The 20,170-nt window shown below is 52.9% G+C and overlaps 9 protein-coding genes across 9 annotated transcripts; 5 read left to right on the top strand and 4 right to left on the bottom strand.

Moving 5' to 3' along the window:
* Window positions 1-1,648: 1,648 nt before the first annotated feature.
* On the top strand, window positions 1,649-4,273 carry ASPVEDRAFT_372010 (uncharacterized protein). The gene is made up of 6 exons (XM_040811416.1): window positions 1,649-1,813; window positions 1,868-1,971; window positions 2,018-2,094; window positions 2,144-2,799; window positions 2,870-3,633; window positions 3,686-4,273. The coding sequence occupies exons 1-6, from the start codon at window positions 1,736-1,738 to the stop codon at window positions 3,918-3,920; spliced, it is 1,914 nt and encodes a 637-aa protein (XP_040673402.1). The 5' UTR covers window positions 1,649-1,735; the 3' UTR covers window positions 3,921-4,273.
* A 504-nt stretch (window positions 4,274-4,777) lies between these two features.
* Window positions 4,778-5,599, bottom strand: ASPVEDRAFT_117139 (class I SAM-dependent methyltransferase; the record flags this gene model as incomplete). Its single annotated transcript, XM_040805623.1, has 1 exon — window positions 4,778-5,599. A coding segment is annotated over one exon (822 nt), but the record flags the coding sequence as incomplete, so codon positions are not given.
* Window positions 5,600-5,992: 393 nt separating this feature from the next.
* ASPVEDRAFT_142288 (uncharacterized protein) lies at window positions 5,993-7,093 on the bottom strand (the record flags this gene model as incomplete). Its single annotated transcript, XM_040807822.1, has 1 exon — window positions 5,993-7,093. One exon carries the CDS (start codon window positions 7,091-7,093, stop codon window positions 5,993-5,995), a length of 1,101 nt encoding a protein of 366 aa, XP_040673400.1.
* Window positions 7,094-7,667: 574 nt separating this feature from the next.
* ASPVEDRAFT_202568 (cupin domain-containing protein) lies at window positions 7,668-8,857 on the top strand. The gene is made up of 2 exons (XM_040809376.1): window positions 7,668-8,027; window positions 8,093-8,857. The coding sequence occupies exons 1-2, from the start codon at window positions 7,719-7,721 to the stop codon at window positions 8,828-8,830; spliced, it is 1,047 nt and encodes a 348-aa protein (XP_040673399.1). The 5' UTR covers window positions 7,668-7,718; the 3' UTR covers window positions 8,831-8,857.
* Window positions 8,858-8,942: 85 nt separating this feature from the next.
* Window positions 8,943-12,013, top strand: ASPVEDRAFT_371962 (uncharacterized protein). Its single transcript, XM_040811414.1, has 6 exons — window positions 8,943-9,162; window positions 9,213-9,526; window positions 9,589-10,367; window positions 10,438-10,716; window positions 10,791-10,932; window positions 10,990-12,013. Exons 1-6 carry the CDS (start codon window positions 9,017-9,019, stop codon window positions 11,919-11,921), a joined length of 2,592 nt encoding a protein of 863 aa, XP_040673398.1. The 5' UTR covers window positions 8,943-9,016; the 3' UTR covers window positions 11,922-12,013.
* A 92-nt stretch (window positions 12,014-12,105) lies between these two features.
* On the top strand, window positions 12,106-14,516 carry ASPVEDRAFT_88875 (uncharacterized protein; the record flags this gene model as incomplete). Its single annotated transcript, XM_040818439.1, has 13 exons — window positions 12,106-12,354; window positions 12,450-12,569; window positions 12,627-12,688; window positions 12,756-12,894; window positions 12,968-13,007; window positions 13,058-13,081; window positions 13,142-13,275; window positions 13,331-13,477; window positions 13,534-13,612; window positions 13,666-13,855; window positions 13,914-13,992; window positions 14,067-14,139; window positions 14,203-14,516. The coding sequence occupies 13 exons, from the start codon at window positions 12,106-12,108 to the stop codon at window positions 14,514-14,516; spliced, it is 1,650 nt and encodes a 549-aa protein (XP_040673397.1).
* A 608-nt stretch (window positions 14,517-15,124) lies between these two features.
* ASPVEDRAFT_142333 (uncharacterized protein) lies at window positions 15,125-16,776 on the bottom strand (the record flags this gene model as incomplete). Its single annotated transcript, XM_040807827.1, has 3 exons — window positions 15,125-16,262; window positions 16,306-16,591; window positions 16,635-16,776. The coding sequence occupies 3 exons, from the start codon at window positions 16,774-16,776 to the stop codon at window positions 15,125-15,127; spliced, it is 1,566 nt and encodes a 521-aa protein (XP_040673396.1).
* Window positions 16,777-17,271: 495 nt separating this feature from the next.
* Window positions 17,272-18,645, top strand: ASPVEDRAFT_142013 (M24 family metallopeptidase; the record flags this gene model as incomplete). The annotated part of the gene is made up of 1 exon (XM_040807791.1): window positions 17,272-18,645. The coding sequence occupies one exon, from the start codon at window positions 17,272-17,274 to the stop codon at window positions 18,643-18,645; it is 1,374 nt and encodes a 457-aa protein (XP_040673395.1).
* Window positions 18,506-20,167, bottom strand: ASPVEDRAFT_46895 (uncharacterized protein). The gene has a single exon (XM_040813664.1). The coding sequence runs from the start codon at window positions 19,928-19,930 to the stop codon at window positions 18,749-18,751; it is 1,182 nt and encodes a 393-aa protein (XP_040673394.1). The 5' UTR covers window positions 19,931-20,167; the 3' UTR covers window positions 18,506-18,748.
* Between the last annotated feature and the right edge of the window lie 3 nt (window positions 20,168-20,170).

Below are 20,170 nucleotides of genomic sequence, written 5' to 3'. Positions count from 1 at the left end.
TGCTCTGCGATCCGATTCTTCCGCTGCCGCCGATCCACACGACCCCAGACGTTCGCCGTGACAGGCTCGAGGTCGTGAGGACTTTCGCCACAAGCATCATCTTCCTACACTCTCTACGTCAGATACCTTTCATAAAAGAGGGGAAGGTCGCTTCAACCGCCGATCGCAGGACCGTGCTGGCGGCGGATGCCGGCGCATAATTCTCAGCTTCCAAATCCAGTCTTATCAGCACCCTGTTATATCTCACGAGCCAAGCCAGATTCATTGTTAGCGTGAACTTACAGCTGCAGATACGGAACAATCAAAGCTGAAACAGCGAATCGACGTGACCGATCACGCACCCTCCATCACCCCGGATTCTGTGCGGGTCGTCCATCCCTTGCATCAACCCCATTCTGCTGGATCTGACTTGTTTGTTGTTTGCGATATACTTCAAGTAGCGCGATACAAACCAGATATCACGCCGGACACATGCGCGCATCACCAAATATCATCTTCGCGGGTCGCCGACAAGCGTCATATGGGATGGCCACCGCCGTTGCGATCGGTCTGATGTATACTGACAATCCCAGAAAAGTATATACAATCTCCAGGAGGTCTCCGATGCCGACTTTAATACAACCTTAGCACAAGGCGGGGCCGGCCGCCAGCAGCCCCTAGACCTACACCGTACAATCAAGGTCTGCTCATGGCTTTGGCTCGGCAACCCGACAAGTCGTGAGCGCAAAAGTGCCCAATGGTCAGTAATCCTGCAAAAGCTGGAGTCATTCGTGATCGCATCGAGCCAAAGAAGACGAAACTCCCGGAGGCATTGAAGATGGTGCGTTTGAGGATCGTAGGTGATATGATGCGAACGTCTTACAACAGTTTGAACACATAGCCTTTGGCGTAAAACTCGTGGCCTTTCCAAAAATCACATGGTCTTAGGGGCTGTGATAACATAGAATATATATCACGGATAGCAGAACGTCAAGAATGAAGGATTTTCAAGGGATCAACGCTGAAGTTCTAATACTGTGCCCTTCGCGACATAAAGGGGCCTCTCGGCTTCGAGCTTACCCAGCTTGCCCCTCGAGCCAACTAACTGAACTACCCAAGGCTGTACTGTTTGGAATGTTTGCCAAATAGGAAGCTCCAAGCTTTCCCCGGACTGATTTCAGATGCTGGCTCCCCTGTTGCGAAAGCAGTGGCGCCTAACAATCCGGTAGCATTGTTATTTTGGGCCAGTCCCGGCTACACAAGGACAGCACAACCGCAGCTGTTACTTGCCCGGACCAGCGCTTGCGGAATGAGCCGTCCATATGCACCGGACAAAACAAAAGAGGTTTACTTGACAATGATGTCCTTCCATTGTCGCTGTCGAATGCTCCAAATTATTGTCCCAAATGGGAAAAATGGGCACAATGCTTCATATGCTGTCCCTCATCGTATGGTTATATATATATCCATGCATGTCCACCCACAACCTCATGGTTGTCCATCCCAACCAACAATTTCTTTTAAACATGAATAGATAGCCAGCAAGATAGGAATAAACATCGTATCGCTACTTATTCCATCTCCCTGTATGTGGAGAGAATCGGAGATGATTAGGTAATCGGCGCGTCGATGAAGCCACCACGCCCGCTCTCATTCCCTCACGACACTCCACGGCCGAGGATCCAGTAATCAATTGATCCATCGATCTGAGTTTGAATGTTGCAGTATTTGTCCAATGAAATGTCCCTGCTAGATTATGATGCAGTCTCCGGTCCCTGGGCGCGAACCAGGCTCGCGGCGATCGACCGCCTGTGACGCGTGCTTTCACCGCAAGGTAGGCCGACTGTATGCTGCTCCAATGGACACCAATTGCTGACCCAGACACTAGATTAAATGCGATAGCGTTAAACCTCGGTGTAACTGGTGTTATCATCGCCAGGTGGATTGCACATACGACCGCCATCGCTCTGATGGGATTGTCCGCAAGAAGACGTACGTATCGTGCCATTTTCCAGCATTGTTGCTAACAACCACCAAGTTCTGCTGGGAAGAGGCGAAACTTGATCGATCGCATTCGTCATATAGACCAGCTTCGCGCGGAGTCTCGATTGGGGGGTAAGCTTCCCTTGTCCGCGGTTAGAGCGATATTCTTACCGTATACTTCGACCTTGTCCACCAGACGACCCGCCCCCAGCTGAGAAGCAGGCGGATACACCTCGTCAGTCCGATGGCTCGAGCCAAATCCCTGGCCCAATACAGCTGCTTCCGTCTCCTAGGATCATCCATTTCGCAGGATGGAAGATTGGGAATATAAGTCCCGACCGAGGATCAACACCGACCTTGCTGCCCGAGGGCATCCAATGGATCCAGTCCAGAACGGGAACTACAGTGCCTTTTCCAACCGTCCACTATGCACCGTGGGAAAAATTGAAGCCGCCTGATAATGTATCCGTCGTGGTCCGGCGGACCTCAACGAGACGCCTAGAGCTCCCACCGAGACCAGTCCTGAACCGCTACTTGGATGCCTACTTGTCGTCCGCGATACAGGCATTGTTTCCGGTGATCGATTCATCGCTATTTTCCCAGACAATAGACACTGCGTATTTGGCTTCTGAGAGTGGAGCTCACCACAGCTCAAGGGCATGCATATTCGCCCTCCTTGGTCTCATCTCCGGAGTGGATTATCCTCGAGCCCAATGCAGTGCTCCAACGCCCCCAAGCATCCCGAGAGATGATTACATTCTCGAGGCACAACGGCTATTACCGTCTATAATATGTGAGGGGTTTAATTTAGATGCCTTACAGGCCACTGTCATTCTGGTATGTGCCATTCTCTCTGCTAGGAAAGCTAGAGTAGAAAGCCATTTACTAATGTGGCCTAATGTTGCAGGCCGTGCTAGGTGTTATGACAGGTGAACTGCAGAATGCGACCCATTATGTTTCCATCTCTTCACGTTCTATCATTGCTGTGGGTGTCAATACTATGGGAGACCCCGTTCAAGAGAGCGGCCTTTCCACCGCTGATTCAGATGACATACGAGTTAGGAAGCATCTTCGTAACCTCTTCTGGATCTGCTATGTCCTAGACAAGGATATTTCCTTACGTACAGGACAGAGCCACAGCCTGCGGGATGAAGACTGCAACCTACAGTTGCCAGTCGACTATACGAAAGATCTGTTCCCACGAATGACCTACTCCACGCCCCTGAACTCCGTTGAAGGCCCTCTATTCCCAATCGAATTGAACCTGAGTTTGATCAAATCCCGGATATTCACCGCGCTTTATTCGTACCAAGGATTGCAAAAGAGCGATGCCGAAACCATCCGCCTAATCCGAGAACTGGACGATGAAATTGAACGCTGGCGTCTTTCAATGCCGTCCGAGTTGCGCCCAACGCTTTCTTACGGAAAGGACGCGCATACAAACCCGAATAAAATGACCATGTATCTCGTTCTCGTACACTTGAACTACTACTTCTGCGTCAATATAGTTCACTTGGCAGGGAGTCGGTGCGAGTCGTGGCGTTCCGCCTGCTCATCTCCAGGGATGATGGACGGCCTGAAATCCAGCTTAACAATGTCCGTGGAAGCGAGTCGCTCATTACTATGTTTCCTGAAGGATGCCGAAAGCTCTATAAGCACGGGGAGCTTCTGGTAAGTGACTCGTCACCTCCCAACCATGCGTTTTCTAAACTAATTCACCCAGGTCTCTCCTCTTCTACCCCATGTCAGCAGTCCTTACACTATTCTGCAACCTACTGGCGGATCCAAAGGCTTCTACTGCGGTGGATGATGCGCACCTTCTTGTCGTAGCAGAACATACCACGGAACGTGTCTTTCTGCGGCAGATATCCGAAATCGACCAGGCCGCGCATATACAAGCCATAACCGGGTTCATTTCTAGTGTTCGACATATTGCGCAGCAAGCGATCAAGAAATGATCACTCCATCTGCGCAACTGGGTCTCCGGATACGGTGTAGGAAGCTCTACCTGGTCCATGGTTTCATTAAGGATGGTCGGTATTATGTTAAACCAGCCGCCCACGACACATTCTACTGGATCACAAATACGGGGTACCTACCAGGCCTTTTATCATGATGCATCCGCTCATCGTACCGGCTGTCCAGCTCTGGCCTCTGACACGAATCTCTTGACAGTATTTGGGAAGATGTCCATCGAGTAACTGCTGAAACGAAAGAACGAGCATCGGGAAGGCAAAAAGAACAACCCGAAACCGATGCTCGATTACTTCACCATGCAAGACTCAGCGGTGCTCGCTATTAGGGCCTCTTCAGTCTCTTTGGTTCGCGGAGCTTGATACTATGCTTGTCAAGTTGTTAAATCCAGATATCGGGACTGCAAGGGTCGGACTTTCCGGTGAGATACTATTTGTATGCTGGTAACTGGTATTTCAAGGACAGAGAACTGAACCATCAATAATATGGAAGGGGACTTGACACATTCACCAGTCCATACTCGACTGGATACTTATAGGTGGCGTCTTAGTTGATACGAGAACACGAGGGGCCAGCAAAGAGGAAATGACGAGGCATCGAACCAGTTGATGGTATTTACCTTGCAGGACACGTCTATTTAGGCCAGACAGGAGTGAGTGTATGGATTGGTTGCTTGTCGAGAATACGAGGTCTAGCTCTCTTCGACTTCATCTGCGGATAATGGAATCTAACAGCGTAGAGTCTACCTCACTGATCAAGTCTATTTCTTTTTCACAACAAGTAGAAAGCCTTGCGCCGACCCCTTCAACCTCTCCTGCCCATCCTCCTCGCCACTCTCCCTCAACAACCGCTCAATGTCCCTCCTAAACTTCCTCACAACATCCTCCTCCGTCCCCTCAGCCCCAGGATGGTCCTCCCTCCATCTCGTAACAGGGCTCATCGTCCCCAACATCCTCTCAAACGCCACAAGATCCACCTTCGGCGCCCCTACAGCCAAAAACTCCTCCGTATTCTCATAATCCTTCCTCCAAAACTCCCCCTCCTCAAACCCCTCCACCGCCGGTTCCACACTCCACGGCAGTCCAAGCTCCTTATACAACCCCCTCGTAAGCACATTCCCCCGCAGGAAATAAGGCTGTATCTCCTCCTCGAACTGGTCAATACGCTCCTGGATCGCCGCCGCATTCGGAGTCCCCGGATCAACACGCAGATTCCCACTGCCCCAAATCGCAACCGACCCGCCCGGTTTGAGGACGCGGGCGGCGGCGCGCCAGAAGGCAGGCATGTCGAACCAGTGCGCGGCCGTTGCGGCCGTGATGAGGTCAATTGAGCCGTCGGCAATGGGCGGGGAAAGGCTGCTGCCTAGCTCTTCGGCTGTGGAGACCTCGAAGCGGATTGCGCCATTCTTGCCTGAGATGGATCGTGCGGTCTGTATCATGCCCTCGGATGGGTCTAGGCCTGTTGAGTGCGTAAAGTGCTTGCTGAGAGCGGCGGCGACGTTGCCTGGCCCGCAGCCGACGTCGAGGAGGGCGTTGAGTCCCCCGCCGGTGGATTTGTGGTGGTTGATGACGGTGTCGTAGAGCTTGGGGTGGTAGTCGAGTCTGCTCTGGGCGTATTCTTTGCCCTGGTCGGTGGTGTACTCGCGGAATGTTTTTTCGGCCATTTTGAGAATTAACAGTCTTACAAGTTATTTGAGAAAAGAAAAAGAAAAAGAGAGGGAGGGTGAGATTTAAGTATAGAATCTGATACGAGTCATCAGGGGGAAGTATTGTAACTCGGGTATCGGCAGTGTACTGCAGTATTGAAAAATACCAGCATCTCGATACTTGGATGCAGAAAATGAGGATAGGAGCCAGCCATGTCGATAAGCTGGGTTTCTGGAGATTGTTCTAGGCTGCGCAGTGCTCTGATTGCCATATTCGAGGTCGTACTAAAGTTGGATTTCTATACACTGGGTGGTTAGCCTTCATATGGGATGTGATTGTTCGGTTGATAGCACTAGATACATAGTATCCCAATATGTACTCCGTATATTCGAAAGGTTAAAGTGGCCCACTCAAAGCGACCCTTTGCGGCCGTCTTCATGCAATTTCAAAATCGGCTGCATATTCCCTGGCTGCACCCTGTCCCATAGAGAACCCCTGCCGTCCTTTTGTCCTTGATTGTTTGCCGCACGGAACCATTGCTCGACAGTCCTGATTCTGTTTGGATGTATCTCATCGAGCAGCTTATAATCCCGCTTGATGACCCCCTGGTTCTTGCCCGAGTCCTTCCATAGATTCCAAAACCCCGTGAAGTTTTCCCGGATGGTCATGAACGCAGGGTCACTGGGATCGGAGTTGTACCCTCCCCCCAGCTCTGCCGCACGACTCAAGGGTCCGCTGGCCCAGTAGCTGTCCATGGGTTCATCAATAAACCGAGCTGGATGGCCCGTTACGGCTTCAAAGGCACGAGCGAGCTCCTTGTAGTGGACGTGCTCAATCGCCACTTCCAAGTCCATTCCGCTTGCTTTGCCGGGGTTGTCGAACATCCATCGAACATAAAACCCGCAGTCCTCAAGGCACACATGTGGTACAGCGCCAGAGCCCAGCGGCACCCGCCAGGTAACGACCCCGTCCTCGACCGTCGAAGACATGGGGGTCCCAATTGCAATCGCCATGTCGATATAGGGCCCGCTGGTAAAAACAGCAGCCCTCATCCGACTCTGATTGAACTGGTTCTGGAAAAGCAGCCACTCTGCAATGCGGCCTTTCGCATCATAGTGTCCGCAGCGGTATTTCGGGTCATATCCACCCTTCTTGTACCCGTAGTCCAGATTCCCATAGACAAAGAATGTTATGCCTTCTTCAATGGCGAGCTCATATGCGCGCATTGCCCAGTATGTCTCGGTTTTCTCGCCACAGTTGAACCCGTCGATGTTGATAAATGCGCCATCGCATCCGCGGAAGCCCCTGCGAAGATCCGACTCACTGGCGAATGAGCCTTCGATGAACTCGACGTTTCCTAGTGCCTCTAGCTGCCTGGCGCGGGGTGAGGCTCTATTGCGTGTGAGAACCCTAACTTGGTACTTTTTGTCGCGTACCAGGCCTGAGATGACTGGGATACCCTGGGCACCGGTTCCCCCAACCACAAATATCTTAACACTTGTTGATGCCATGGCAAAATAATGTTCGGTATAGAAGATCAACCGTAACCTTATCTTTAGGAAAAGCTTGATACTCAGAAGAAAGCGTGGCCACAGATTTATATTAAATAGCAGATTCGCTACGTCAACATTATTAATCGGACAATTGCTTCATCAGCTGAGGAGACTGTGTTCACTAATCAGACATCCACAAAACCTTCGACGCCGGGTTCCTGGATTTAATGATTACTATTCAGGATTTGTCAAGCGGTAGCTCCGTGGCGCACATCGTCGCATATCGGGTGGAACGCGAGGAAGGACACCCCGGGATGGCGTCATGTCCGGATCAGGATTCTTCTTGATGCAAGGCCCTTAATATGGTAGAGAGAGATGCGAGTCTTCTCCCGGGCTTTCCAGTCATTCACCGGTCAAACAAGACCCAAGGCCACTGATTTTGTGTTTGATACTTCTGCACCAGATGTTCTTCACGGCGAAGTGTCGGATCTGTGTGTGGGTTACCGATGTGGAGGTGGCGGTTGCCCGCACAGGGCCCGTGTGGCCTTTTCCTCGTGAGAGTTATATGATTCAAGCTGCCTGTGAAATATAGGTTGATTGCTTAAGGTAAGTTAATCTTTAGCAAAGGGGGCAGTTTGCAAGCATGGCCACCCTCCAAGCATCCACCACCCCCCCAGAGGAGGCCGGCAAGGCATACGCATTGGAGTCTTTATGCGGCGAAATATACTACATTCCGTTGTCCAGGTCCGCAATGCGTCTGCTTGTCACAGGCAAAGTCAGCGACGGCGCAATCGCTCTTGTCAGCACCGGTGGTTCTGGCGGAGACCCCATTGGCTTCCACTACCACCGTGAAGCACACGATGTGTTCCTGTGTCTCAAGGGCCATGTCAATATATGGGCTAACGATCAGGCACGCACAATGGGACCTGGTGATTTCGCCAGTGTTCCTCCGGTACGCACAAATGGACGTCCCATTCCAGATACCTCTTGCAGCGGGCTGACGCGCCAGTAATACAGGGCGTCATCCACCAATACCAGATCCTCGGCGACCGGTCAGAGTTTATCGGACTCATCGTCCCAGGCGGCTGGGAAGAGTTCTTCCGGTTTCTGGGCGAGCCGTACGCAGGCGCGATGTGGCCAGACACGGACGACCGCAATCCATTGGAAGTCCTTCTCCCGCGGCTGAAGGAAGCCGCCGAGCGCTTTGATATGGTCCCTCAGCCGCACGTCCAGCCATTCGCGCCGCAGCCCTGGACAGATGGAAGGGATAACGTGCTGCCGGGGGGTCTCCAGCCCTATTTCCTGCGGGCTGGCACCGAGCCAGCCTACCGTCTCGGTGGGTCAGTGATGCGCACCCTTGCGACGACGAAGGAATCCGGTGGAAAGTTCGCCATAGGGAGCCTCGAGGGATCTTCGTTTCACAAAAATGGGGTCCTAGCGGCTGGATTGGTGTTTCCTTGCGTCCACCACGCGTTCCATATCATCGAAGGGACGTTTGAGTTCCGAGTTGATGGCGCGGTGGTGAAGCTCACATCGGCTGAGACGCTGTATGTGCCGCAGGGGAGCAGACTTGAGCTCCACTACCGGAGTCGGCATGCGAAATCATATGTCTTTGTGAGTGGAGGAGGGCTGGTGGAGTTGTTCATTAGGGCAGGAGATGACTACAAGTTGCCCATCATTCCGGAAGTGGAGGGAGCCGTTGACTTGCCACGGGTCCAGAGGATTACCAAGGAGATGGGGATCTTACTTGGATAAAGAGGTGAATAGAGGACCAGAACTGCCTTGTAAAGTTGTACATTGTTTGTAAATGGCAAATGTGATATGGGCAGTAGAATTCCCTCGGAATTCCCTCGGAATCTCCGCAGTAATCTTCACTTCCCCGCAGCGTAATCTTCTTTCCTTCTCCCAACCTCCTGCCGACACCATCGCGTCCATAGCACGATGCCGGCTCATAAGGGATCCAAGCTGACTTGTACATTCTGTACTCGCCAGTTCTCTCGTCGCGAGCACTTGACCCGCCATCTATCTTCCCACGCCAATCATCGGGCCCACCAATGCAGCTCCTGTGGGAAAGCGTTCAACAGATGGTACAATCGCAAGCTTTTCTTATACCTGGTCACCCGCTAATACGAACCAGCGACTTACTGACGAGGCACCGAAGAATAAGTTGCTCCTCGGTGACCAAAGACAAGCCCAAAGCGCCACAGCCACGAAGCCGAGGGGCATGCGACAGCTGTGCCAAAGCCAAGGTCCGCTGCTCGCCCGCCGTCCCATGTAGTCGGTGTATCAAGAAGGGTGTTTCCTGTACGAGAAACGCCACTCATAGAACAGCTGGAGACGATGCCTTTGTCGCCGATCAGCCGCTGCTTGACCGGTCAGCCCCAGCCTTGGAGGCATCCGGCCATATTAGCGATAGTGCCTTGCCAGCTCCGCTGTTACCGGCCAGTCCAGGTAAGGCTCTACGGAACATCGTATTTACTGTATTCAACAAGGGGCGTTCGCTGATGATCCAGGAGAACTGGGAAATGGGCCATCCTTTATAGATGCAGCATACGCCGGGCCGTTCGACTGGTCTTTTCAAAACGGCACCCCTTCGCAAGGGCTCAGCATGGACTTCCTTGACCTTTTTAGCTTCCCTGGGAATGTGCTTCAACTTGACCTTGATGAAACTCCTGGCTTGCATGGTACTGCGACCGGACAAGTAGGTGCAGACACGCTTGCCGCTGACCCCTCCGAGCAACCAACCAGCAAAAGTCTGGCCAACCCCTCAGATTCATGGCATACATACGGCGGGTCTGGGATGGTTCAGCCGAATTTGTGGGAGAAAAATCGGCCAGCAAGATCGACAGAGCTTACACAGGATGCCAACAAGATCAGCAATATGCCGGAAGGGCCAACTGGACCCCCGGTGTCAATAATGAGCTTCCTCAGTTTGGATGATGTTCTGGCAATGGAGGATCACGGCCATGTTCCACGCATTCGAGAGAGGCAAATGACGGGGTTGTCGGCGTTGCTTGCCAAAATACAATGCCCGCAATATTTGGCCTGTGATCCAGGCGTCAAGGAGCTCTTGAAAAACGCGGAAGTCATCAACGCCTTTGTCCAGCTATATTTCGAACACTACCATCCAACCCTACCTCTTCTTCACAAGGCAACGTTCAACGTGGATGATACACCTCCGTTGCTTATACTGGCAGTTCTCACCATTGGGGGTCGGTTTTCCAAAATTCCACAGTCCCATACACTGACCTCCATCCTCGGAGGCATACTGCGCAAAGCACTTGATAACCTGGTATATCACCCGCTCAGCAGTGAATCAGAACAGCGACGGGCTAATTCCACGCCACATTGACACTGTACAGGTAGAGGAGAATATTCATCAGACCATCGAAATCCCTTTCGCGCAGGCAGCTCTTCTAAACCAAATCCAGATAGCCTTTGATGGCCGACGGCAACTCGCCTTAAAGGCCCAGTTCCAGAGGTCCATGCTTATAACGGTGTGCCGTGGCCTAAGCTCCAGAATGCGCCGAGAGGACCTGCTCCAGAAGCATGGCAATAGTTTAGATGCTAGTTGCCACGATGAAGCGGTTTCCAAGTGGATTGGCAGGGAGCTCTGTAGACGACTTATATACGCAATTTGGGTGAGTTACTATCTGTTTCTTACCGCTATTCGCAAATGGGCGCTTTGTTATACTAATGAGATTGATTTCTGCAGTTGGTCGACTGTCAGTTCAGCCTGTACGCCAGCGTTCCACCGATGATGAGCCTGGACGACCTTGATTCAAGTTTGCCCTGCCCCGATACATTATGGGATCTGGATGCGGGGATGCTATCGCAGGAGTTGAACAGTCCCCAGAGTAACATATCACCTTGCTTCTCCTTTAGTTCTATCAGGTTTGCTGACCGGGAGTTAGGCCATGTTTGGAACGTGCCGGTCAAGGATACTTTAAATCCTCTCGAACCCGGAAAGATAGCACAGTCAAAAGGCCTTGGAATTTTCTCGCGATTGATCGCAATGACTGCAGCATTCTATCAGTGGCACACGGCAACCAGTGTCAATCGCTGCATACTTCAGGGCGATGCGGACCAATCTGTGCAGCGCCGGAATTCCGCCTCGCTACTGGGGGATGATTATGGGCTAGCAGTGACTGGGAATGAGGCAAACACCATGAAACCGCTGGTGTCTGCAGTCCACCGTGCACAATGGAGGCGTGCCGCTTCGGACGCTATCAGCACAATGTCCAGCAACATCGCTGCCCCCCAAGAGGGGAGCGCATCACAGCTGATGAAGCTGTATCGACATATTTCAATAGTACTCATTATACCGCTGCAGCCGATGTGCGAGTACATTGGATGGATGGCCACCAGACAGTGCACGGCGGCGGCTCGCCAAAGCCTCTGCACCTGGCTCCGCGGTGACATACAGGGTTGCCGGAGGGCTACAATGCACGCCATCACACTGTTCTGCCTTGTCCGGCGACGAAAGTCCACGGCTCATAGTGAAAACCATCATCTATTCGTCGCATTCCTGACCATCTGGACATTTTTCTCTCTGGATCCAGTAGCACGTGGCGCTGGCGGAAATCCATCCGATCCGTTTTGCTGCTGCATTGAGTGGGACGGTGAAGCTGACGCGGCCGTACAAGAGCGATGGATTCAAGCCCCTGGACATCCCCGGATCCGAATTGCCGGGGTGGGCAACCTGGATGAGCCGAGTGCTATGTATCGAATCCTGGTTGAGACGCATCAGATCCTTCTCTCGGACCAGGTGTGGGGGATCGGCCGGCTGTTTGCGGGTGTGCTTGAGGGGCTCATTCGCCGGGGGTCTGCGACTGGTGAGACTTGACTGTCTAATTTGTTCAGAACCAGTTGATGTGAGCATGGTTAAACAACCCACTCGGATAGACCCTATCTCCGCTATACACCGTACACCCCACATCGGATACAGTAGGCCGTTAGCTACATACATAGGACAGTAATTGCCAACAGAGAGTTTGTTCCAGACACCTGGTAATATACCCTTTGAGAAGATGGACCAAGAGAGCATACTTTCCCCCTCTAATTGGCCGCTCCTGGCTGCATTCTGCGTTCTGCTAGGAGTGGCCCTATATCCTAGGAGCCATGCGAAAACGGCACCGCTCCCACCTCAACCGAAAGGCAGTCCCATTCTAGGAAATCTGTCGCAAGTCATCGCGGCCAGCAAGGAGAGCCTCCAGCATCTGCTGATGCATCGCTGGGCTCGCGAGCACGGCGAGGTGTTTCGCGTCCGCCTCGGCCCGGTAACAGAGTATTTCCTCAACTCAGATCGCGCTGTCAAGGCTGGTGGACCACTCTTTTATTATATATATAAATATAGCTAAATCCTGCCTTCCAGGAAATCATGGATCGATCATCGGCGATATCGTCGGAGCGGCCCCGGTGGATTGTCAGCAACGAACTCATCTGCAACCAACTGAATGTCCTCTTGCTCCATGGCAGCGACCCACGGTGGAAGGTATGACTGAGTGCCAGATCGAATTTTCGACCGCTGACGCAAAGTTTGTCCCGATAGACCCAGCGACGCGTGATCAACTCATATTTGACAAGCGTTGCGCGGGCGGACGCTGGGATACCGTGAGTTCTACCTGGGCTTCATCTAGTGTCGTTGCAAAAGTCTATATAGTTAACACTGCTTGTTCAGGCTCCTCCATTATGAAACCGCTAGGTTCTTGCACGACATTGCGAATGATCCCAAGGCTGGTCTGGATGGGACTCGGGTTTTGAGGTCGCTTTCTCGCTATACGTACAGTGCGTTTGCGACGCAGACCTTTGGAATGGATGTGCGTGTTACTCTGTTGACTTCCACTTGCACCTTGGTTTGCTTTTACTCATACACATCGACTTGGGTGACAGATACCGGATGTAGATGATCCTGTCATTGACTTTATTCATGGTGCGTTTCCCCTGGCTTTGCACCAGTATTTGGCTGATATTTGCGAATAGAGACGGGCCTGGCCCAGATACTGGGTATGTCGTCCATCCGTCGTGACTGGTTTGCGAGTCACTGACTTTTCCGTACTACTCCAGGAACAATCCCGGGAATGCACATGGTTGATATATTCATGTGGCTTAACCATCTACCGCTCTTTCTCAAGCCATGGGAGCGAGATGCCAGGCGGAGATTCAAGCGGGATCTGGAGTGGTGTCTTACGCGCCTGCAGGTATGCATGATCAACAAAAGAATGGCATGGCTGAGCCTGACACGGGGGTTAACAGAAGGTGAAAGACCCTGAATTCGCTCGGCGATATATGGCCGATGCCTTCCTCCCTTCAGTTATTCGAGCACCCAATCGTGGCGGCTTTGACACCGAAGAAGAGGCAGCGTACTTGGCACTTCAGCTTATTATAGGCGCTGCGGACACGGTATGGCCTTTCTCCATTAGAGCTGCATGGTTCCTGACACGGCAGTAAACCACCAGAGTCAGATCTCCACCTGGTCGTTCCTCGAGGCGATGCTGCAGTACCCGGATGTTCAGCGGAAGGCCCGGGCTGCGATCGGTATGCTTGATCCCTTCATACGATATTTGCCAACATCGGCTTATCCGTTACAGAAGCAGAAGTCGGCGATCGCCTCCCAGAGTTCACCGATCTGGCACGCATCCCCTACATTCGGTGCGTTATGAAGGAGCTCTGGCGATGGCGCCCCCCCGTGGCCCTCGGCCATCCGCACGTTACGACCAGCGACATCATATACAACGGGCAACGTATCCCAAAGGGCGCCCGATTGCATCTCAACGCATGGTGAAATTCTGGATCCGGTGTGAAGCGAACACATTGTTCTAACCCATGTTTCTGCCAGGGCTATTTCCCACGATCCGAAACGCCACGAGGACCCAGATCGCTTCTGGCCCGAGAGATATGCCGATGATCACACTACGGTAAGCCTGCGGGCCATCCCAGACATCCTAAAAGATACAACACAGCTGATCAGACTTGACTTCCACGATTCTAGACAATGCAGAGTATCAACTCTCCCGACGTGACGAAGCGCGATCACTTCGCCTTTGGCGCGGGACGTCGCATCTGTACGTGAACCGTCATGGTTCCCTTGCCCAATATCTAACGCATACATACCCTACAATGTTTAGGCCCCGGTTACCATGTTGCCGAGCGCTCTCTCGCTATCGCCATGATGCGTATCCTCTGGGCCTTTGAGATCAATTGGGCGCAGGGGACACAGAAGCCCGTCGATCCGATATCCTACACGCGCAGCTCTGAAATGCCCGGGAACCCTTCGTCGCGACTGCCCGTCACACTGCGCATTTTGAACCAGGCTAAGGCGGATATCATCAATCGCACGTTTGAAAATGCGAAGCGGGAACGTCTACCGATTGTGAGTGTTGCCTCCTCTCCTGGCATGGCAATCGGTTTCGCTAATCAATTCGGTATTCGGGGGTATTAGGCCAGTTTATCTTCGCTGGATTAATCTTTCCACTTCACGGGGTGTTGAGCATTATATTTGCATGGGAGATATACGCTGCGTATTCCGATAAGGCGTATATCACCAAGTGCCCCAAAAGAGCCTTTTTGTTTTTTTGTTTTTTTTTACGATGTCTAAATTGATACCACCTCCGACCGGATTGGCAATGTCTTGCCTTAACCTGTTGGGAAAAAATGGTAAAAATGGTATTTGAGTAATTGAAGGATGGCGGTATACTAAACATATTTTATACCTCATGCCATTATAATAACTTACCAGCAAAACGTGACAAAATAATAGCTAGGAGATAGTATATACTATAGAGTAAGATAGCTATATATATCTTGCAGTAGTAGTGTGCATCTATTTATTTATTATTTTTTTAAATATCATTAGATAAAGGGAAACTAATCTGCATTCGACCTATAAGGGATCAGCCTAGATCAGGTATAGGGCTACAGGGTGGTTATGCATGTCTACTCAGGGACCAAAAGCAGCGAGCGGCGAGCATTAAAACAGGGAAAGAAGGCCATCAGCCCGGTTAGAAATTCAAGTACGTATGTTAACATGTATATACTTATATATACTAATTAATACTGGATATTCTCCAACCCTTCACGAATATCAATATCCTCCGCCGCAAACCACAGCGGATCCTTCCTGCCCTTGATGAACTTATGCCCGAGATAAATCACCACAAACGCCGGAATGCCGATATACGCCGTAAAGAAGCTCGACGGCGTCAGCTGCCCAGGAAAGAAGACCGTAAAGCCGTTAATCAGCATCAGCACGGTGAAAAAGAACAGGCCGAACCACGCCCCGTACGGCTGCGTCCAGCTGGTATACGGCAGCTCAGGTCTGGTTTCCGGGTCTTGTCGGTTATACGCCGCCCGGAAGCGCAGGTACACGACGCAGCAGCAGATCCACGAGATAAAGGCAGAGGTATTGGTGATTGTCACGAACCAGGTGAAGACGGTGGAGCTGCTGCTGGCGCAGTTGAGGTACGAGAGGAGGCCGAAGAGACTGCATGCCATTACGGCAGCGTAGGGGACACCGCGCTCGGTGCAGCGGAGGAAGACCTTGGGTGCCTGGCCGGAGATGGCGAGGGCGTAGAGGGCGCGCGAGCTCATGTATAGGTATGCGTTTCCGGCGGACCAGGCGATGGTGAGGATTGAGGCGTTGACGACGCTGCCGAGGGAGTGGATGCCGGCGGTTTTGATGCCGACGACAAAGGCAGAGGACTTTGCGTTTGTGCCGCCGCTGCTGAGGTCTTCGGCGTCTGAGGGGCAGATGACACCGATGGCGATGACGGTGCCGATGTAGAAGACGAGCAGGCGGAGGATGAAGCGATTGGCGGCTTTGTGCAGGTCTTTCTGGGGGTTGCGCATCTCGCCGCTGGTTGCGATGAGGAGTTCTGGGCTGAATGTGTAGGGGAAGGCACTGAGGACGAGGGTCTGGACGAATGCAACGAATCTGCCCGTGTCGCCGTCTGCAAGATAGGTGTGTATAGCGCCAGGGTCCTTCCAGTAGTGGAACCCAAGGATGCCGTCCTGCTTAGGGCCACCGCCCCAGAACAGGATAAACGAGAGGATCAGAAGGCCGGCAATCGTTAGGACTTTGATACTGGAGAACCAGAACTCGGACTCGCCGTAGTAGCTGACGGGAAGGAAGTTGAGGCCGATGATGAACACCATGAAGATGGTGATCCAGACAGCCACATTGACGGGACTAGAAATGTTAGACGGGAACACAGATCAGGCTGATGTCCTACCTATCCCAGTAGTCGATGACCAAGGCCCCGGCCGTGATTTCATATGGAACCAGAATGCCCAGGGAGTAAACGTAGAGCCAGCCCATGGCAAATCCCAGACTCTTGGAGACATAGCGAGTGCCGTAGTACGACATGGAGGCACCACCGACCGGAAGATAGGCCACGACTTCGACAACAGCCGTGACGATGAGATAGACAAGGAAGCTCATGACAATAAACGCAATCAGCAACAGAGCTGGGCCGCCCAAGGCCAGCGAGGCGCCAGTACCGACGAACAGGCCAGTTCCTGATTTTGTTAGAGAGCAACTTGTACACAGTGACTGACATACCAACGCAGCCTCCCAGGGCTATCATCTGCGAGTGACGAGGCTTTAATTCACGCTTGATGGAGCCATTGTCGAGCATATCGACGGAGGCAACACCGGCGCTCGCCGTCCTGGCAAGCTCACTATCTTTTTTCTCTAATGTCATGGCAGCAATAACTCGTGGTGAAGGGAAATATAGTGGTGAGTGCTAAGGGGGGGCCACTCGTATAAAATATCGCATCAACGGTGGTGGCGTATTAGTTGGAGACCACACCTGGAGACCACAACCTGGAGATAAGGCCAAGCCCTGTTTGGACCGGCGGTACCTGCCATGTCCGTCGCTTATCTCGACGAAATTTCAGGGGAACCAAAGTCTGGAGTCTGGCTGGTCTGGGGACACGAGGTGGCACTGTGGGGGTGGGCCCTTGAGTTTGATATGCGCACACACTCGGCTTATTCGCACTACGAATTTGCCTCTCGCTGGCTCCTGCCGTATTCATAAGTGGGTCAATTCGGCTAGAGCCAGTTCCATCATCGTTGTCTCCTGCTGTATGGAACTGTGCTCCAGTACCACGGAAGATGTAGACAGCGGCGATAAAAGGCGGGTGTCGCCAGAATTAAGAGCACAACAGCAATCACTTCTATTCTATTCATATTCAAAATGTCCAAGAAGCCCCAACCCTTCACAAAGTCGCTGCACTTCTCCGAGAAGGAGTTCGCAGAGCGTCGCCAAAAGGCTCTCGAGCTCATCAAGCGCGAGAAGCTCGATGGATTCCTGATCACCAAGCAGGAGACGCTGTACTATCTCACCGGCTATGACACTTTTGGCTATGTCTTCTTCCAAGCCATGTACCTCCACAACGACGGCTCCATGAAGCTGATCACCCGCATGCCTGATCTCCGGCAAGCCCTGTATACCTCCGTGCTGAAATACGAGGACATCCTGATCAGGTCCGACGACGCAGGCAGCAACCCCGTCTCGCTGGTCCCCGTGGTCCTGAAAGAATTCGGCATCACCTCGCCCTCGCAGCGCATCGGCTTCGAGCCCAACTCGGCAACCCTAACTCTCGAAGTCGGCAAGCTGCTCGAGGAGTCCGTCTCAGGCCTCTGCACCCTCGTGAACCACAGCAACCTCTTCACGCGCGAGCTGCGCATCATCAAATCCCCCAGCGAGCTGCGCAAGGTCCGCAAGGCCGCCTACCTAGCAGACTTCTCGCTAGTCCGCGCCCTCAAAGTCGCCAAACCAGGCGCCTACGAAGGCGATCTCTGGCGCGAGCTCATGGGCACCATCTACGAAGGCGGCGGCGACGACCCTGCAAACGAGAACATCATGGTCTCAGGAAACAAAGCAGTCCTGACCCGCTACTCAACCGGCCGCTGCAAGATCGACCGCCAGCTTACCATCGAGCACGCCGCTGTGTACAAGCACTACCACGCCTGCCTGATGCGCACCGTGCACATCGGCGGCGTCACCCAGCTTGCCAGACGCATGTTCAACGTCAACATCCTGCAAATGGAAGCCGCCATGGCCGCCCTCAAGCCGGGGCGTGAAATCGGCGACGTCTTCGAAGCGTATGCGCGCGTCGCGGACGAGAACGGGTTCAAGGACCAGCGCTTCAATGCCTGCGGATATAGTCTGGGAGCGACATTCTCGCCGACATGGATGGACTATCCCATGTTTGTCCGGGGACAGAATGTCGTCGCGCAGCCCGGGATGGTCTTCTTCATCCATATTATCCTGATGGACAAGGCGACGGACACGGCGAGCTCGATCGGTCAGACTGTGGAGGTTACGCAGGACGGATGTGTCTCGCTCTCGAAGCTGCCGTTCTATATTACCCGGAAACAGACTCTGGCTGCGTGGAAGAAGATCCGCAAGGAGGATTATGGCTTCACGCAGGAGGAGGAGGATGAGGGGGAGAACCTCAGGGACGTGGAACTCTCGGATGGCGAGGATGATGCTGAGGATTATGATGTCGAGTATGACTTTAGTGACTATGAGCCTTCGGCGCCCCCGGGGGATCCTACGAAGTGATCATGTATAGGCGTGCATCTTAGACTAATATCAAATGACCCTATACCGCGACCAGATATACTAGAAGCTATAGAAAATATCACCACTATTAAAGAGAACAGTACTATTGACAAAATCTCTCCATGATAGCCACAAACGAATCCTTCAAGTCCCTGATCGACTGCACTTCGACAGACTCCTCCTTCGAATGCAGACCACTCCCCTTAGGCCCCCAGATCACCCCCGGAATGCCCACCTCATCCAGCAAGGCCATATCAGTCCAGTACGTCTCGCTCTTAATCGGCGGCGCAGCCCCCGTAGTCTTGACAGCCTGCTCAACAACCAGATTGAGAAACGGATGGTCCGCAGCAATAGCAAACGGCGGCCGATACGAAGTAACACGCAGCTCAAAGCTGAAATCCGGAACTCTCTCCTCCAGCCTTCTCAATATCTCCAACAACTCCTTCCTCACAGACTCATCCGTCTCGCCGGCTATGGTCCTGCGCTCAATCTCCACGACACAAGACGCAGGGTACGAGTTAATCTCCGCACCACCCCGAATCACACCAGCATGCACATTCGGCGCATCAAGCCTCTCCCCCGTAGGCGAACGCTCCTGCAACTGCTGCGCATACCGATCCAACTCCACCAGGAAATGCCCAGCCTTGCAAATCGCATCAACCCCGAGATCAGCCCGCGAGCCATGCGCCGCAACCCCACGCACCTCGACCTCCAGCAACACATACCCCTTGTGCGCATTGATGATGGCGAACTCCGTCGGCTCGGCGATGATCGCCGCGTCCGCACGCCATCCAGCTGCGAGGACTTGTTCTGTGCCGATACTGTCGCATTCCTCGTCGGCGACGGCGGCGAGAATCACGTCGCCAGAGAGTTTACTATCGAGAGAGAGCTGTTTAGCCTGCGCGAGCGCGATCATTGCCGCCGCAAGACCGGATTTCATATCCGCGGATCCGCGACCGTATAATCGCCCATCTGGGGCGACGTGGCCGCTCAAGGGGTCGTCCGTGTAGCCCTGTAAGGTGACGGTGTCGGTGTGGCCGTTGAACATGAGTGACTTTCCCCCGCCGGATCCGCGGACGACGGCGACGACGGACGGCCTGTTGGGGACTTCTTCGATCCAGTGGGTTTCGATGGAGCGGTGGTGCAGCCAGGCGACTATGTACTTTGCGATGGCGGTTTCGCCGGTGGCGTTTGTGCCGGAGCCTGGGGTGGAGGAGTCGATTTGGACGAGGGTCTGGGTGAGGGAGACGACGTCGTCTATTGTGACGTCTGGAGTTGGGGACATGATCACAGTAGTAAAATGTCTAGCCTTGTTGCTATGTGTATTACTGTCCGTATGACTGGGTTTATATAGGCCGTTGGAGTATCACCCACTCCTCGCTCTGGAATGTCCGCTCGTACAACTCCAACACGAACTAAATTGGAAGGACCTAACGAGTGGAGACAGAACTGCAGTCTGCGACCGGCATTAACCAGGGTCAGCTATATGATGGATACAGTATTTAAGGCTGTCAAAGTCCAGATT

Source organism: Aspergillus versicolor, assembly GCF_001890125.1.
Source record: "Aspergillus versicolor CBS 583.65 unplaced genomic scaffold ASPVEscaffold_13, whole genome shotgun sequence".
Lineage (NCBI taxonomy): Eukaryota > Fungi > Ascomycota > Eurotiomycetes > Eurotiales > Aspergillaceae > Aspergillus > Aspergillus versicolor.
This window is presented reverse-complemented; position numbering and strand designations above follow the sequence as displayed.